This window comes from Paralichthys olivaceus, chromosome 1 (genome assembly GCF_024713975.1).
Source record: "Paralichthys olivaceus isolate ysfri-2021 chromosome 1, ASM2471397v2, whole genome shotgun sequence".
Taxonomy (NCBI): domain Eukaryota; kingdom Metazoa; phylum Chordata; class Actinopteri; order Pleuronectiformes; family Paralichthyidae; genus Paralichthys; species Paralichthys olivaceus.
This window is the reverse complement of record NC_091093.1, coordinates 6,982,613-7,002,547: the sequence shown is the minus strand read 5'-3', so window position 1 is coordinate 7,002,547 and position 19,935 is coordinate 6,982,613. Positions and strand designations below refer to the sequence as shown.

General features: G+C 40.0%; 1 protein-coding gene across 3 annotated transcripts; it reads right to left on the bottom strand.

Moving 5' to 3' along the window:
* Window positions 1-622: 622 nt before the first annotated feature.
* LOC109625143 (homeobox-containing protein 1-like) lies at window positions 623-19,372 on the bottom strand. 3 transcript variants are annotated; one of them, XM_020080255.2, is made up of 10 exons: window positions 19,184-19,372; window positions 12,471-12,965; window positions 10,863-10,948; window positions 10,624-10,734; window positions 8,611-8,767; window positions 8,444-8,526; window positions 8,043-8,138; window positions 7,558-7,646; window positions 7,008-7,091; window positions 623-6,696 (listed from the first exon to the last, which is right to left on the bottom strand). In XM_020080255.2, the coding sequence occupies exons 2-10, from the start codon at window positions 12,962-12,964 to the stop codon at window positions 6,391-6,393; spliced, it is 1,506 nt and encodes a 501-aa protein (XP_019935814.2). In that variant the 5' UTR covers window position 12,965; window positions 19,184-19,372; the 3' UTR covers window positions 623-6,390. The 3 variants fall into 3 exon arrangements, with proteins under 3 accessions (XP_019935814.2, XP_019935813.2, XP_019935812.2); XM_020080254.2 differs by having other exon boundaries at window positions 7,558-7,649; window positions 19,184-19,328; XM_020080253.2 differs by having other exon boundaries at window positions 1,730-6,696; window positions 7,558-7,652; window positions 19,184-19,369.
* Between the last annotated feature and the right edge of the window lie 563 nt (window positions 19,373-19,935).

Sequence of the window (19,935 nt, the reverse complement as noted above, 5' to 3'; positions counted from 1 at the left end):
GGTTGTCATGGAGACAAATTGGCATGCACAGTAGCTAATTTCTTCAAACTTCACCCTCTGATGAAGACTGATGCAAATACAAGTTAAGTGGCAGCTAAGGACATTGAGTTGGGATTGTTTAATCCAGTTTCAACAAAGTTACTGTAGTGGGATGAGTCTCACTGCTCATTTAAGGGGCTGTTAGTAATATGGAGGATTTATGTTAATAGTTTTAATCTAAATTTAATTTAATTTGGACACCTTTTATAGCTCCAAACATTTATTGTCTCTGAATCAGCTTCTTTGAGAAGAAGTCCCTGAGAACAAAATATTCTGCACACAGTGTTTCACATAATTAAGACCAACCTGAACATATTAAAGACCTAGTACATCATATTTTAAAGGTATATAATGATTTATAAAGTTCTTAAATTCAGATAATTCAGACCAAGCTGAAACCCGGTAAAATCTTAGTATTAATACTATGTAGTATTAAAGCTTTAAGGGACATTAAGTTTATTTTCAAAACTTTTACATTATTTTAAACAAAGTTTTAAGAAAAAAAAAGTTACATATAAATATTATATATTCTACGAGACGTTTCTATGAGCAGCTGATAAACACGACAGGACAAACCAAGACACACTGTGTGGACTCTGATCAGTTTTTATTCCCTTGTAAATATAATATCAATAAAAACACACCTTAAAAATAACAAATAAGGTTTATCCAACAGATGAAAAAGTAACAAAAGGCATATGTAGATTTTCTACATAACCATTACAGAACAGTCTACCGTCCAAAAAAGGCACTAAATCTTGAAATAGAGAACGAGAGGGGATTAAAAAGAAGAAAACACAAAGATTCAAACTGCTACAACAAACATCCTGCTGAGGGTTTGATCATTTTCTTCTTACACAGAATTATTCAAGAGTTTATTTCCAGAATGAAGTAGCAGATCAAATGTTTTTAGTCGCATTTCCAGTCATTGGCTGATTAAATGAGAACATTAAGATGGAACATCCACATTTTATTTGCTGGATGCTTTCACAACTGTCTTTTTCTCCCACTACAATAAAAGCTCACTCTCAGAGCTGCCTGTTCAGGCAGCAGATCTCAGATCAGATGGCGCCTCTACAGCCCAGTAAATTCATCCTACCTCTGTGGTACTGGCAGCCAGTGAAGGCATCTCAGATCCAGTACGTATTTACTCTGCTGTGTTTGTTGAGGAAGAGACGACAATGAGTAGTTATGAACGTGATCGAGAAAACAGTGAATGACTGGACACACGTGCACGCGTCCATGTTCCAGGACCTGATCTGATTCATCAGCTGCTTCGTTCCTGTGAAGAAGCAGTGAAGGACGCTCGCCGTTTCAAAACAAAACAGAGGCAACAGAGGAATGAAGGCTGAAGGTAGAACTGCATTTAAACCAGAGAAGAAGGAAACACGCTGACACACTGCAAATGCTTATGTAAGTTGCTTAAGGGAAATTTAATATGACTTAACTTTTTTATTATATGAAAAGACATTTTAACCTTTTGCTTTAATAGATTTTGTTTTGTTTTTTTTAATGTTGAAATGTACATTAACGCAGGTGGATTAAACCCACCCACTGAACATGTGCAACAAACAAGGCAGGAAGAAAATCTGAGAGCAAAAACTTTTCCACAAAAAAAACCCCTGACAGCAGCTCGTTTCAATTACAGTTTCATTTACTTTGTGGTTCCTCATTAAGCATGCGTGTCAAATCTTTTGTTTTTAATTTGTTGAATTTGTCTTTTTTGCTTTCAGATTTCTTGGCTCTACAATGACACAAAAACAAAAGGACACAGACAATCTTTCAATTATCTGCATCAGAACTCTAAAGTACAACTTCACGATAACACCATGAAGGCTTTCAATGCTGAAATAATCTCAGAACAGCACTTTGTCTTAAATGAATCCACAGATTCACTTCAGAAAGGCTTCTGCTTGGCAGATTCAAAAGAAAAAATAAATCATTTTCCAACCCTCGGAGAGGTTGATTTGATATTTTTGGTGTAAATAAGCAAAAATTGAGGACAAAGCTACATAAGTGATGCCTCAGAGTCTAACTGCTTAAAGCAAAGACACCAGGACAGCTCTGCTGCCGCACAACTAAAGAGACATTCCACCACTAAATTTAACACTTTCTCAGACGCTCAGTCTGAAACCAACACTGACGACGTGTTTGGACTCCACCAGGATGAGGAGCAAAATAAACTATTATACATTTATTCCATGGACTCTGAGCTGAGGAACAAATAAATCTGGTTTTGTCTGGAGTGGAACTTCCCTTTACTTTCCAAATTAATATTTATTGGCTAGAGTTTGAGGGAATTTCCCTTTTAAAAGGACACTGAAGTTGGTGTTATTAGCCAGTGGGCTGTCGTTACAGCTTCTTTTATTCCCAGCGGTCCGGGTGATGATTCACATTAACGCAGCTGCGGAGCAGGTGTAGCTTATACTGTAGCTAAGGGGGGTGTTTGGTTATTAGTGAGGTATATGTGTCGAGTGTTTCACTCTGAACTAGTAGCTGAGCCTATAAAGCACCTTGGGGATCAACATGATGAACCGGTTTGAATGAAGCCACTTCACTGTTCATATGTAGCGTAGCTTAGTTAGCATTAGTCATGTGTTTACAGCCGCTGTAGGAGTCCTCCGGCCTGCACTGATCCTGTACACTGTAAAAAATAAGGCACTTCAACTTAAAATCCTTCAGTACATCTCATGTGCTGAATAACTAATGTCACATCAGGGACATGGTTCCGTGAAGCCGGATCACAGCTGCAGTGCTAAAGACAAAGAACTATTTCCACCAACGGTTACACTGCACCACAGCCTGACCTGTGTCACACAATGGTCACACTACACAATGAAACAGAAGCAGCTGACTAATAATCAGCCTCATTCAAAATGTTGTCATTAAAACCTCATCAGGGAGCCAAGCTACACTGAAATGGAAACAGGAACAAATGTGTGGAATAACGTGACCATCGCCCTCTGTAGTCTTTCAGCCTGTTTTAGCTCATTGTTCTGGTTCTGGTTCACTACACCCTCATCCTCTTTTACACCTGTGAGCAGGTTGTTTTTAAACACAGGTAAACCCGTTCAAAAAGGTGAATGACTTCTTTCCCATTGACAGAAGAGGAGTTTACCTTTCGGTTGTTTTCCAATGAGTCATTTTCAAAGTTAGGAGGGCACCAACAACTGAGGAGCTCTCGCACTTCGCTGTCTATCGTGTCATGTCTCCGTCACTACCGATCGGAGTCGATTAAACCCATCTACTGCAGAGTCCTTTGACCAGGGAGTGAATGCTGATTGTATCCATTCACACTGCAGAAACCAGAAACACAATACATCTGAACTGCTCATTCAGGGAAACAGCAGAGATGTTATCACTTGCTGGGTGACACAGTGGTTAGCACTGTCACCTCAAAGCAAGAAGGTTCTGATTAAGTGGAAACTCGAAACTGCAGGTGTGAGTGTGAATAGATGTTTGTCTCTATGAGTTGACCCTGTAATACACTGGTGACCTGTCCAGGATGTACCCTGCTTCTCACCCGATGCCTGCTGGGATTGGCTCCATGACCCTCCAAGAATAAGTGATGATGGATGATGAATATAGCGGACACACAAGTGAGATGAATAATGATAAGATAAGCATGTCTCCTGCTAGTTATTTAGTATTTTCTCATCCAACCAGTAATAAGACTCTGGTCTAAAGGGTTAAACCCTGAATAACGATCCATGAGGATTTTACTGTAAAGCAGAGAACAGATGGGACTTCTACAGCGGCTGTACTGGGATAAATATTTCTTGACTCGAGTGACCAGACATTTATGTTTCAGATAAAGACGACTTCTCCTTGTGGTCGTCCCTAAAGAATCCAACTCTTAGCCTGAGGAACAACCTCAGTTGGTCTGTGGTCCGTCACTGACCACGAAGCGTTTGACCAGCAGCGACTCTTAAGCACCATGACATTTATCCAATAAAGTGTCATTTAAAATGAAAACTGATGTGTTTAGAACACATGGCATATCGGGCACGAACACAGATATACCTACAGAGGAAAACGATGCATTTAGCTTTGCGATAATGTGACACATCTGATGCGTCTTTGATTAGCATATCTCTAATACATAGTTCTATCCATGACTCTCATACACTCAGAAAATTTAAAACTTAATACTTTGGCTAATGCTTCACTCACCTTCGCCAACAACAAAGACTCATATTGATAGTTTCTCTCTTTAGAAGCTTATATGTTTATATACTGTAACTAGAAATGGATCAGGGCACATATACACATACCCTCACAGTTTATATCATATATATATATATATACTGTATATACGTATGTGTGTACGTATGCGTACATACGCCTCTATTATATTTGTGTAGTCACTTTACACTTGAATCTGTAATATCTAAACAGTTTGATTAAACTGTTGAACCCTCCCAGCTGATTGATTTCTATTGATTATAGATGATCTCACAGTGATCATTCATTCTGCCTGAGCATCCGTCACGGAACAGGGCACAAATGAATAAAGAACACTTGGTCGCCTGGACACTCACATTTCTAGTTTTTACGCAAATCTGTATTTGGCGAAATGTGACATTTGTCACTTTTTCTTTCTTAATTATTTGTTACTGATATGGAAGCAAAGAGGCCATAACAATTTGAATTTTATTAGAAGCTGGAGGCCGAATTACAGTACTTCTACTGAGGAGGTTATTTTTTTAACCCCAAGTTTTTTTTTTCAACAATCCCAACTATTTCCAATTGAATTATTCATGGATGAAATAATCCGGCATATTTAGAAGACTGATATCTTTGAGCGTGTGCAATGAGGTATGCACTCTACTGAGTGTCATTCCACTTAACCACCTGATTTATAGATTTGAAGTATTTTATCTAGAAAGACACCTGCTCATGGGTCTTGAATTCTTCTTTAAAATTTCTGTAGCTCATTTAAAAATGTGTAATTTAAAAGAAAATATTATTTCTAACATTTAAATTGGTGAATCTAAAAAAATAATGTGATCACACATTTTATAAAGTCAAAAGTTCTAGTGGCTCATTTTAAACTGAAAAACGTCCACATCCAAGTTTTTATTTATGTGGCTAATGCATGGCAAAGATTTAAAAAACTTTTCCCCATCATCTGGGTGACTACTTACTGTGCAGCAACATTTGGGGGGATTTTCTATCTTTGTCATGCATTAGTCACAGCAATAAAGGTATTTTTCATTTTCCATAAAGGGCTTTGGGTTATATTTGTTTCTTTGTAGCAAAATCATCACTCTAGCACTAAAAAGCACCTTGTGTGATCATTTTTACACATATATTTCAAAACAGAAATTTAAATTTGAACATTCAAGCAGCCAGGACAAAGCAATTGAGTTGTGTTACATTTTCTTTGTCGTATGATCTAAGGGGGAGCAGCTCAGACAAGTGACTGAAAAGAGAGCTGAAGATAGCTGAGAGCTGAAGTTTTTATCAGAGTTTGTGACCATAAAAAAAATGGAAAATGTGTTCAAATTCAAATTATTGTGCCCATTCTTTGCTTCCATATGTTGAGCTTATTTCATCAGGGTGGGGGACAGAGGAACTGGTCATTTTTAGTCATCTTACGCTGTGACGTGACCTTGACTTAAAAAAAAAAAAAAACTAAGCTTATTCTGCTGTTCTTCTCAGTGGAAGGAATCAACAGCAAAGGTGAAATGTGTTCAACTGCGATGACATGAGTTACATAACTCTGATTTTAAAACAAGCAGTTAAAATTACCTGTCAAATTCATATATTTTAGTTTTTGAGGCTGTTCAGTTGTGTTGTGATCACAGTGCAAGACCCTGAAATCTTTTGAATCCCGTGATGAATACAGTGTTTGTAAAAACGCAGTTTATCAAGGAAATCTGCACAAAACATCAAGTCCTGTTACTTAGTCAGTCTCTGCTGTGGAAGATTAAAAATGCCTTAATAAAAACAAATCAACAAACAATAATAAGTAAGATAATACACATTACTTTTGATGAGGGCTATGCATTTTCTTTGTCATAACTGAGTAACTTTATTATTATTTATTTCACCTTTTTATTTGATTTTGTTGTTTTTAAGGCATTTGAAATATTCCACAGTCATCTGACGTGGACTTTGACAAAAAGAAGTTTACCGTTATTATTATTGTCATTGATATAATACACTAGTAATGCCTATAAGAGCATAGCAGAGCAGGTTGATGGTTGGAGGTAGGGTTGGGAGGTATCTCAGGGTTGGCGTTTACACGACTTTTGGTCATTTTTTTCCCACTTATTACATTCCTATAAAATCAGCTTGCATATTAACACACCTGTTCTCTGACAACTCCAATATCCACCACCCTCTTCAGTCATCCTCAAGCATTTCCGTCTTGATGTCATTCCCCGCGCTGCAGCCCGCCCCTTCCACCTGATTGGCAGCCGCCTTCTCCAACCCGATGGGGTCCTGGGGCTCGGACAGCACGCTGTGGATGGTGGGTTCGTCCTGGAGGGAAGGAGACGGTGGAGACCAGGACACGCCCGTCAATCTGGATCCTTCTGCCTGAGGACCTGTGCCTGTCACTGGGGAGCGGCCAATCAGAGACGTGCCCCTCTGTCCGGACAAGCCTCCTCTACTCAGAGCGGAGAACCAGCTGGGGAGCAGTGTGGGAACCTGAGCAAGGAGAAGAGGAGAGAATGAGTTGGTTTTTTTTCTTTGAATCCACACTTTTTCTCTAAGGCTACATCAATACAACTAGGGTTTCGTTTGAAAATGTTGTTTTAAAATTAAAAAGCAGAGGATAGAGCTTGTTGTAATTTAGTGGCTCTAAAACTCTGAAGTAGTGTGGACGCCAGGTGTATCAGCAGAGTTGATGCGTTTTAAAACAAAAACGAGGTAGCCTGGATGTAGCCTAAATGTGAGATGAAAACTAATGATAAATGCAGTTTGCATTGTGGAAGGCAGTGGTTGTAGTGGAACTGTACCTGGGTTGGAGAGGAGAGGTCAGCTCTACTGAACCCAAACTGCCTGGCTGAAGCCCTCTTCTCAAATAAGGAAACCTCACATCCCTGTAACAGAGCAGCACAAAGGCTATACAATAACCACATCCTCATATGGGCAAACAGTATCACAATGCTGTAACTTTATAATTACATATCCAAAACGGTGGTGTTGTAAATGAATACTGAATATTTCTACTGCTGACCATTACGGGTCTCTGTAAAGATAGGGGTGAAATGACTGGATGTAAATGTCACTACCTGCTGCTCCATCTATCGCCTGAATAATGTGGAGGATTTGTTTCTGTTGTGAACGCGTCTGTGCAGAGAACCTCCCACTGTGTTGTGCATGTGTGAAAAGCAAACTGCAGGAAAACTCGAAGTTCAAGTCTGAAAATCGCTTAGGTGGTGTTTTGATCCATGATTAACCCTTACATTTATACATCATAGAACAGTCATATAATTTAGTTTACACACTGACCTGTTCGGTGTAAACTGGGTGTTTATCTCGATGGGGAAGCTGCATTTACTTTACCTGGTCAGGGAAGTCGTTGCCATCCACCTCGTCACTGTTGGACTGACCTCCAGGACTCTGAACCTCGATGCCGTGACTCTCCAAGATGGCTGCTTCTTCAAAAACACAAACCTGATCATAGCATATCGACTTCGATCAACAACACACTTGGATGCATTCAGAAGCTGCTCCTCTAGAGCAGAATGTCATCATGCTGATGCATCTGCTGGTAAAGATGAGAATAAGTGTTTGATGCCCAGATGTGTGTGAGATTGTACAGCAGCAGTTTGTGAAGAGCAGGTGCAGGTCAACAGTCAACCAGTTGGTCAACAAGGACGTGCATTAGGAGAAAAAGCTCTTTCATGTGTGTTAATTTATTTATTTAGAGACTATCTGAAAACTCAGCACAGCACGAGAGATAACAAACATTACATTTCCAAGTACCTGCTTCATGCTGAGTTACACTAATGATAACTACAGTGACCACACACAGAGGTAGACATTACCAATGTTGGCGCGCCTCTTGATGTCTTTGCGTCGGTTTGCAAACCAGTTGTAGACCTTCAGAGATGTGACCCTCTCCAGATCAGTCAGCTTCTTTCCTGTGAGACACGCACACACACAAAATGTTTAAGGAGGAATAAAATAACTCTATATTAAATATATAATTCATAAGAAGCTAATTTAAACAAATATGCATGAAGTTGCATTTGAACCCTTCGACTGCTTGACTTGTTAAATGCCACCGTACAGCTCTGTGCTCTTGAGCAACGCAATGAGCCCTCGTCCTCTCAGTCAATAAAAAGATGTAACTGCTTACTTAGTAATTGTGAGGGAAGTCAATAAAGGTTCCGACTAATTAAGTCAAAGTTTGGGAATTTTTAAAAAACTATGAATTATTATCTACCTGGTTTATGAATGACGGCATTGCAGGCAGTGGCGATATCCTCTCTCTTCGCTTCATCAGGGTACTGGTTATCACTGAAGTAGCTGTGACACACAATGTTATAATTACAATGCCAATCAAACAATATACAAAGACACTCACACTTCCTCAACGTTGCTCCTCCTCACCTCTCCATGACAGCCAGACACTCCTTCCTCCAGGTGAATCTGCTCCCCCGCCGAAGACGGAAGCCACCAGGGGCAGCGCCAAACGGGGGCGGAGCTTGTTGCCACTCCATTATGTCCTCCAGAGCCAGTGGGGCAGCTCGCATGGCCAGAGTGGCACCTCAAGTCACAAATACATTACTAAATTATTAAAAAATAAAATATACAACCAGTTTTCAGGACAGAGGTCTTTAAAGTGGGACGTTCTGAGAAGAAAAAGGAGCTGAAGAAATATTAGACAAGAAGATTATGTAGAAAAGCCTGAAGATATGTGATTTGGATAAAGAGATAAAGTACTCCTGGGAATTTCACTGTTTTTACTTTCATAGAGTCAGTCACTAATAAATACCTATAAAACAAACAGTTTTTTTTCTTTCAAACAGCAGTATTAGCTAACTTTTCTGAAACTCTACGGGAAAAAAAATAACATTTTCATATAGATCAGCATCCAGAAGTTGAGTGATAGTAAGCAGGTAAACAAAGGTGGTTTCCACGCTTCTTCTGAGGGTAAGTCTACAGTCACTTTAAAATATAAAGTAATATATAATAAAAAATGTACTTATCCATTCAGTTCCTCCACCTAAAAATACTGTACATCTAAATTATAATCATGAACAGAAGGCATTGTATATTATGTTTGTATATTTATATAAAAAACTTAGTGTACATAATCAGCATCACATTGTGAAGACAAGAGTGACCCATCACATCCTGATGCACAGAAGGGGTTATTATTAAAGCATCCCTCCAGTGTTCAAGTGAAAACACAGACTCACTTCAGTTAGACTGTTCTCATTTTTCATACTTTAAGTTCCACTCCACTTGACACAGTGTAGTCATTGTTCAATGTCAGCAAAACAACTTTCTTTTCCTCAGGAGTAAAATCTCAAGATGATCATAAAAATGCAAACATATGCTACTGCTTTTGTTTCTTTAATAAAACATCACATCTGCGACTCTGCAAATATCAGAACCATTTGTGCGTCTGCACTGTTTTAACTTCATTTGTTGCCATCTTAACCTCTAATTATTACATTATTCAATGGCCTTATTCTTCAGACTCTTATGTAATTTCACATTTAACTGGATTTTCTTTACATATTATCTACTACTCTTTTAAACATTTATTGTGTCTTCATGTTTTCTATCCTCTAAATTAAGGCTCAAGACCTTTCTCTCTTTAACTTCATATTGCAGTCACAGCTTTGAACACCCGTGAGCTGAGGGACAAAATTAATTTTCTGTGCCGATGAAATCCAGCTGACAGAACAGGGTGTCCTGGGTCCTACACAAGGACACATTGACAGCATGCAGAGGACATGAATTGTCCAAAATAAACTGTGCTTTTACAGATTAACCATCCCTCATTATAGCTGTTATTATTACATTATTATAGTCCAGATTATGTCCATACATTCTGTGGACTTTGGCTTTCACATACGAGGAACAAGGCAGGACATTGGCAAATCTCTGGGACATTCAGGCGTGGGGGGGCATATGGGTAGATCGTACATGAGGCAGAACATAATGTATAAAATTCTGCTGAGGTTGGCCCTCATCACCAAAAGCTCTTGAATCACATGTTTCCCAGTTGAAATCTTCGTCTGAGTCCTCTACATGTGGGGTACCTCTTTAGTTTTGCATCTGTCGCATACTAGAAACATGAATCTTTCTCAAATTTTCCAGCTGTATTCTCACATGGACTCACAAGAACAGTTTTAAGTAGGACACTGGTAGGAGAAACTCCACAGATGTCTGGAGCAATGAACCCAGACATCTGTGTTCTCATACAGCCCCTCGAGAAATTTCAAAAGAATATCTGGAGTTCAGTGCATGACTGAAAGCAGCTTCTGTTATAGCAGCGAGTTTCCTTTTTTAGTGGAAGACTGTGCTCAGTCAGTGTTAATAAAACTGTTACTGACGTTTTCGCAAGTGGAAGAAGGGGGCAAAGTTATGTTATATAGGCGGTGGGGTTACCCGGGTTGGTCTTCTCCAGCTGGTACCAGCGAAAGAAGGCTCGTTTCTTCTGCTCGCTGAGATCAGATCCCTGCTGTAGGAGCCAATGGGAGATCCGACTCTGACTGATCCCTGGGAGGAAGAGGAGCGGAGTCAGATCTGAATCCTCAGTTGGCTGAATATTTGCTGATTACACCATGTTGCTCTGGTAGTGATTTAATGGGCCTGGTTTTAAAAGTACAGATGAAGCTGATACTCACCCGTTACCTGAGCGACCACGGCCTGGGAAATCCGCCTGTTTGCCAGGAAGGATTTAATCTCCTCTTTGATCAAAGCACTGTCCCTTCTACAAGCACAGAGAGTATAGTGTTTACACGGAGTGTAATACATGTCTAGATCTTCAACGGTCAGACATTACTGAAACACAACGCACAACACAACAGTCACTTTGCTTAAACCAGCTGTAACTGTGAGTCACAGTGTTTGGACGACAGCTGAACATGTGCAGGAATTTAAACCTGATTCTGTTGTAATGTTCTCTGCTCCTCTGTTTTGATTTCATCTTCACACACATTCAGATCAATAACACTGATTGCTACTGTCTGGCTGCAGACTACAAATGAGAGGCACTGGAGTGTGTGAGAGTGTGTGAGAGTGTGTGTGTGTGTGTGTGTGTGTGTGTGTGTGTGTGTGTGTGTGTGTGAGTACAGTCTGTGCATTTGTAGACAGTAATACTCATATCATATTCACATACAGTGTGAGCTAAAAGCAGCCTTGTCGATCATCAGGCTTTTTGTATTAACACCTGCTCTCTTGTGTCAGGATCTATATGTCGTTATGTGGTTCAGAAATCATGTACACCATTTTCATTCCAACAACAGTCATTATTGGAATACCGTAATCATAGTTATCCACAATGATTATTCGTGGTTGTCCAGTTATTCCTGTGCCCTCAGTTCAGTCTTTTATACCCTCATCAACAAGGTTCTTGGTTGCTGGCCAACTACTGTAAACTAGTTTGTGTTTATGGTCTATTTGTCGCCCCCATCTCTTTGTTTACAACTGACATCTCACCAGTAACTAAGAAGCTGCAGCTGTTCACACAGTCACTGAAGCTTTTTCTCAGCTGTGACCATGTTTTGTTGTGTACGGTACAAACCAGAGCGGCTAACCATCATATTTTTACAGATAACATAAAACTCATAAAACTATGGTGGCACAAACACATTAAAGGTCCAGTGTGTAAGATTTAGGTGAAACTATTGGCAGAATTTTAATGTAGAATAATCCTCATGATGTTTTCACTAGTTCATAGCCCCAGAAAATGACCTTTATATTTAAATACTTTATATTTACATCGAGGTGACCCTCTCTACGGAGGCCGCCATGTTTTTTACATTAGTCCAGACTGGACAAACATGTTCAGCTGCAACATGCAATTTCAACACTAGATATCAAGAAATTCTACACACTGTACCTTTAACAGAAAACACAAATGCAAAAGTAACAACAGAATATGAGGTGTTACGGTACAAGTGCTTTAGCATAAAAAAACAGTAAAGTAAAAATGTTGGCGTTCTTCCTTTCCAGAAGAAAACAAAGAACACAAACTTTTACTTTTACCTTATTCAGGTGAAAAAAGGATAAACACAAAAGCTTTTACTCAATCTTTTTGGGAGCTAAGAGCATATGTACCGTAACACATCATATAAACAAGCATCAAATCACTGCTACCCCCTTGAGGTTGATGAGAAGTCTCCCATTCAGGGGACAAAATTGTCCCCAGCAAGTTGACCTGGTTCATATTGGTTTTATTCAGTCCTGGCCTAAGAACAGTCCAAGTTAAGACAAGTCTGGTCTTCTCTTACCTCATCAAGTCCTCCACCTTTTCATCAACATCTATGTCCTCTTCACTGGCCTCAAACCCGTAGCCTGGTGCTGTTACACTGCCACCAACCACGCCAAGAGGAAACCGCGGCGGTGACAGCCTCCCATTGCTGACGGCAACCAGGCCGTTCTGAGCCACCGCTGCCATAACAACAGGTGAGGCAACTGGAACCGGCAGAGGCAGGGAGGTGGTGTCGAAGTTATTGTTGGGTGACATGGAAAGTTGGTTGTCAGGGAAGCTTGTCTGAGTGGCAGCAGAAGTCATGGATGAAGAGGCAGCGACGGTGCTGGAAGAAGATGAGGGAGGCATGTAGGAAGGTTTGTGGGTCAACTTATGTCCATGTTGCCGGTCCAGGTGGTCAAGGGTGTCCAGGGCATGGAGGACCTCCGCCTGGGTGATCCCAGTTCTCCTCAACCTCTGGAGGAGGTCGATCTGCTCGATGGTGAAACGAGGCTCTTCACACTGCTGGAACATCCTGAAGGATATCACAAAAAAAAAAACATTAATACCAAAGAAGATTGACCCTCTCACTTTTTAACACTTCGCAGTAGGTGTATGTTGTAGGGAGGAGCACAAACTCCTTGGTGTCGGAACCTGAGCACATCAATTAATTTTCTATGCTTGACACATCTCAAATATCTCATCATCTCCAAATCACAGTAATTCTATAGATAAACGTAACCAGTGAGACACTTTAGCCTGAGAAAAAGAAAAGTCACAAGAAGAAGAGAGAAAGTGTGAAAGAGTAGAAAAGACACAATAAAAGAGTGTGTTAGACCAATGTTTATATCCAAGGAGGTCAGACAGATCTCTGGGTCGGTCACACTGGTCTTTACTTTGGAGGAGAAGTAATGATTTTGAATAGTTAAATTGTGAAACCTAATGTATAAAGGGCAAAGAAGCCTATTCTATCTCCATCATGATATAATAAAAATATAGGTAATGACTAGTTCACACAAAACAGAAGTTAGGTCCAGAGGGGCCCTTTAGGTTTTAATACAGAAAAAGAAAATACTACATGACCACAGAGGACAGGAGTTATGTAGAGGAGGGATTTATGAAGCATCACATTGATTTAAAGGAGGAGACTGCAGAAGACAGTAGTCCAAAGTAATTTGACGCACTGTGTGAAATGCAGGTATGCACAGGCTTTCATCTTTCATGTCACGTCTGCTGCATGCATTGTTTTCAATTTCTTGTGTGCAATAAAAACCACACACCAGCAACAATGAATTACTACACATGGCAGAGGAGGTAAAAGAATATTGAATACATTCAGTTCAGGATGTAACAGTATCAAAATGGGGTCTGATGACTGATTTCTTAGTAGGATTATAACTTAAGGGATCCAATTACATATGCAACTTTCAGATATGCTTAATCTGTTAAGCTTTACATTCCCAAAAAGCACTGGCAAGGAGACAATCTCAGAGAAAAACAGAGGCAAAGTCACGTCTGTTAGCTTCCTGTCTGCAGATTTACAGCACACACGATAAGACAGAGCACAGCAGCTGCTATCCAGATCTGAAGTGCATTCCTCTCGATTAAATAAGAATTTATTACAGTGGATGTTTTTAACCCCAGTAATCACATCATGTTACAGAAATGATGCTGCAGACACAGTTCTTGTAATATGTTGACAAGCCATGTATTCTTAAATGTGTCCCGATTTAATGTAATTTCATAATCATAGTCACTGAACTGAAGTATTTAATTTAATGTCACTTCTAAAAACTGTAATTATAATAGTCACTGAACTGAAGTGAAGTGAGGGAGAAGGAGATAAACAGACAAACGATATAGCACATCTGTCTCTGTGCTTTTCTTTCTGATGCCAAGAAGAAAAACAGGACGAAGAATCAAAGTCAGCAGACATGTCAACACTTATAGAGCGGGAGGGGGAGGTTTACTGTGTGTGCGTCTCTGGAAAAATGCCAAGAAAAATTTACATTTCAGGCAGCCAAGCACCATACTTTGTGTCTCTGCTGCAGAGGATGAGTCATACTAATAGACAGTAAGACAGGATCGATAACAAGGCGGCAAAATCATGGTAAAATGATTCACTTAGCTTTTTTAGTTTACAATGTATAGTTAGTTAGTTTAAAATTATTTGCCTTTAGTTATTTTGTTGTGCCTTAAAGGTTCAGTGTGTAAGATGTGTGCAAGGGATCTATTGGCACAAATTTATTATAAAATAATCCTAGTGATGTTTTCACTAGTGTGTTTCATCTAAACTGTACCAATTGTTGTTTTCTTTACCTTAGACTGAGCCCTTCATACTTAAATAATTTATATTTACAGCGGGCTGCCATGTTTTTTACCGTAGCCCAAACTGAACAAACTAAACACCTTATGAGTTTTTAAGAGAACTGAAGGCTACCACAGGTTCTCTTTCATGTTTGGAAGGGGAGCACGAGGTGAGCAGTGTTCAGCTGCAACATACAACTCCACCACTTTAACTTTTAGACCCCATACATACACTCGATACCCCTCACTGACGAAAGAGCAAACAATACAAAAACTGGATTATCACATTGACATAAGAATTCAGACAATTTAATTTTATCTCAGGTTCCTCTTAATTCGCTTGAGCATCTCTGAGATGTTTGATTGGAACCCACCTATGGTAAATTCAATTGACTGGACATGCTTTTGTAAGGCACACAGCTGAGGTTTCACAACTGACAATGTATATCAGAGCAACAACAAAGTCAAAGCAGCTGCTCAGAGACAGGATTGGCCACAAACACATTTCTGCAGCATTGAAGGTTTGCTAGAACCCCAGTGACAATCACAGAGGCCACTGTGATTCTTAAATGAAAGAAGTTTGGAACAAACAGCCAAACTGAGCAATTAGCGAGAAAGGGCTTTTGTAAGAGAGATAACCAAGAACACAATAGCCTCTCTAGCCGAGCTCCAGAAATCCTGTTTAGAGATGGGAGAAACTTTAAAAAGGGTAACCATCACTGTAGTAGTTCATTGATCTGGGCTTCATGACAGGGTGTTTAGACGGAGGCCTCACCTGAGCGCAAGAAATTAAAATCTTCACTGTGTGTGTGAGAAACAAGATTTTCTGGTCTAATGAAACCAAGAGTGAACTGTCTGTCCTCAAGTGTCGAGACATCACGCTTAAGTTGCTCTTCTGGATTTCTATTTAGAGAACTTACAACAATCAGGTGACGCCTGCTTCATGCCACAGCCTGTGAGGAATTTACATTCACTGTATGGTTCCTGTACATCCTAACGATCTGTACAAGTTGTTGTGACTTACAAGGCCTGAACCCAACTGTGGGATTTATGATCCCTGTGTAAGGACGATGCTGTGTCTAGGCAAAACTTGGGAGTCTGTGGGTCAAGGTGAGGCAGGCGAATATATTTTTTCCTTCAAAAGAGTATAATACTATGAAGCATCTGCTGTACTGATTTAGCTTTTTGATTTGACTATATGCATGTACATTAGACTGAGAATCTTCTCTGTCAACAGATCCATATCATAATAAACTCATATATTCAACTAAGAACAACTGAGGATCATCGAGTAGTTACTTTATTCAGCCATCATCAATATCATACAGACAACTGTTCAGAAGATATATTTTTTTTTATCATTTACTAACGTTGTATAGACAAACAGTGTCCAACCACTTGAACTGACAACATCTCAAAGGTGACTTAGAGCATTAGAAAACACTGGCTACCTTTCGAGTGATATTATCAGATAGTGTAGAGTATGAAGTAAATAAGATAGGGAATAACGACTGGTCCGTGGCTGGCACCTTAAAGGTTCAGTGTGTAAGATTGAGGTGAAAGGGATCTATTGGAAGAAATTTAATGTAGAATAATCCTCATGATGTTTTCACTAGTTTGTTTCATCTAAATTGTAGTTTTCTTTATCCCATAAAAGGCCCTTTATATTTAAATACTTTATATTTACATCGAGGGGAGCCTCTCTACGGAGGCCGCCATGTTTTTTACATTAGTCCAGACTGAACAAACTAAACACCTTTGACACCACCTATGACAATTAAAGACTACCACAGTTTATTTTTCATGTTTGGAAGGAGAGGGTGAGGTGAGGGGTGTTCAGCTGCAATATGTAATTTCAACACTAGATATCACTAAATTCTACACACTGTACCTTTAACTCCAGCTCTGAAAGGTTTTCATTCCATTATTTTTCAAACCAGCAGTGCTGTAGATGGTGCAAATTGAGAGAAGCAGAGGGTGACTGACCAAACACTAAGAAAATGTGACTGAAATACATACCAATGAAAGTCTCATTTGAACTATACTACAATAATGTCTGTAGACATTCTATGACACTCATGACTAATGGCTCCAGGCTTTTTTACATTGAGTAGAATTAACTAAATTCTCATAAATATGGAGAAATAGGCTTGAGTCCCAGCCTTTAGAGTTTACAGTAGACTGCTGCAAACAGAGACAAATAGCTGTAAACATGTCACCATCTTTAAACAGTACAGGCCTTGAACCTAAGTCCAGTCTACTAACACTGTGTGACAAGACTTGACTTGAAGTCTGGATTTTTAAATAGCTGTTAACACAGGCTAACTTGTACACTATCTCACTGATTTGAATGTGTCTTCTCATACTTTCTGTAGAGTGCCGTAGAAATAGAACACATCCTACTGCAACAAGAGCAGGGTGGGACGTCTCAGTATAGCCACGGGGCAAAAGCAACAATGTTTGGCCTAATTTATCTGCAAGGTTATTCTCTACCAGCCACACTGGCAGGAAACCAACTTTCCTCTTAAAGGTGTGACTATTGTAAGAAGACACAATGACACCATGTGACTCGGAGGAAAACTGGACTTTTTCCCTTCCTGTCCTGAGAGAAGAAATGGGTAAATTATTTATCATAGCTCAGAATACAATAGTGTATCCCATCAAAATGTTATTTCTCAAATCAAGACAGGAAACTGACTTTTATACTGTGTTGGCCACCGTTGCAACCACACCACTTTAAGATTCCCTTTGTGCACATCTGTCTGGACTCAGGACCCAGTCACTGAAGCTGATGATCACCAAAGTTTCTCACCATGGCAATGATAAATCAACAGTCACTTTCTGTAGGCCGCACTTACTTTGGTAAAGACAGGGTTCTCGCTGTACTTTTTAAAAAAGTGGTCCGAGTGTTCTCTTGAAGTTATTACCTCCACCAAAGAGGTAAAGTGTCCTTCTCCGTTTGTCTGTATGTTAGTTAGCAGGATTACACAAATATTTATCAGTGTGTGTTATTTGGTGCAGATCCAAATAAAATGTGGGATGCAGTGAATGTAAATGTGATTTCATAAGAGGACTGCTGGGCCTTAGCAGAGGTATGTACTCTACTGAGTAGCATGCTGGTTCTTATTTTATAGGGAGAGACAGCCTCAATTAAAATGGACAGAAACAGACTGGAAACGTTTAAAACATATATCACACAGCCTAGTATTTCATGGATGTCAGTTTTTCTGGTTGTGGTAAACGATAATTGACACTTTGCCAGAGTTTTGCATATGTAATTTAGAATTACTGTGTGACTGGTATAGAGTAAGGACTAGTAATAATCAGATAATAATATACAGTGGTTTCGCACACTACTGAAGTCTTTAAGATAAAATTACAAAGCATGGAGAATGGACATAATGGACATAAAATGTACAAACCACAAAAGCTGAAGTCACAACCAGTGTAGTACTTCAACAGTTTGACTCAAAACCTTATGCATCATTCACACGATCCTGAAGCCCGACCAGGGAGGGCAACGGGGCTGCACTGTGGCTGAACTTGACCTCTGACCTCTTCATGGAGAGGGTCCCTTTCAGAATAAGACTCTGAACCAGTAGCTGTTTTACTCCTCAGACTAAAAACAATGTCAGGTTCACTGAAGGCATACCTCTGACACAAGTCAAGCATGTTAAAGATAAACAGGATTATTATTGATGAACCCGGCGACCTGCCTGAGATCACAACCAGACGTGGCACTGACTGTACTGACTGTCTCCTGCAGCTGAGCACTTGGACAGTTATAATTACATTAACAACTTTCATAACTGGGAATTATAATCCAACAATAAAAGAGCAGCTGGTGCATGTGCTCACAGACTACATGGTGGGGGTCCCTGAAGTAAAGGTAGCCCCCAGTGCAGGTCTTTCTACATAGTTTATCCACTTGCACGACGAATTACATTTAGAAAGTTATAATTTTAATGTTGCCCTTCTTCCAGGAAAACAGGCATGAACGACAGATGGTATGTTAGGACGTTTTACTAATAATGAATAACTCCTCTTCAATTCGGCGTACATCCCACAGACCAACACAACCAACCCACAACACACGGGCTCATTGTATCGCTGCTTCCTCTGTAGTTCACCGTCATGATCGAACACGACAAAATGACACGGTGTATCTCCGCAGCGCACACTGTGGACAAGCTGGAAAAGTTGACACTGTGTTTGATCAAATGGTTTTTGGTGAACTAGGTGAAAGCCGAATTACACCCTGACTTTTGACTGACGGGATCAGATCGGATGAACGCAGTTTAAGTGGAGAGGAGTTGAACGGACAAGTGAGATGCAGCAGCGCTGGCTGGTTTTTTAAGGAGTTTTCACGAGTGAGTCTAGAGGGAAACGTACCAGGAGCTAACAGCAGCGCCGAGTGAACACAGATGTAGTTGCAGCTTCACCCACCTGATTATTCCAGCGTCAGAGCCTCCGCACACACTCACTCCGACATGTATCTGCTGCCTCGCGGCGCCAGGACTCACCGACACTGACAGTTTTCCCAAAATGTCTCCTCTGTTTCTAATTGGGTTTCAATCCGCCGTCAGACAGATTCGCCTTTTGTCCGGCAGACAGGCGCCATGTTGACACTGCGACGCAAGGAACGACGGGAGACGCAGTTCGCAGAAGTTGGAGCGAGGGGACTACACAGCGAGCTGCTGGATCACCTGAGCTGAAGCCCGTCCGCTGGAGGAAACAGTCCCATCCAGAGGAAACTCTGAGGCATGTGCTGCTTCTGTGCTGTTGTCACAGCTAAATCACGATTTAACATGAACTGTAACTTAGATACTAATAGAGGGGCTGTGTTGTGTTTTATCCTTCATTGTATTTATTTGTTCATTAGTGTCTTCATTCAAGATTTTGGTTTGCATTTCAATTGTTTTGTTTGGTCGATTAATGAAATAAATGAATAAATATTAATAGTTCCAACCTGGTGAGATGTTTGTCCTATTGTGTTTACTCTACTTTTTGTTTTTAAGTTTATGTTCTAAGCTCATCAATTCTGTCGCTAACTCTTTTCTTCATCACTAATATGATTGTATTTCTTTATTGTGTGCCTATGTTTCAAGATTCGTGATGTTTGTTGTTACACAGGTTAAACATCACATGAAAATAATTTGCAGGCAAGCACCATTAAAAGTAAAGTAGCAAAAATAAAT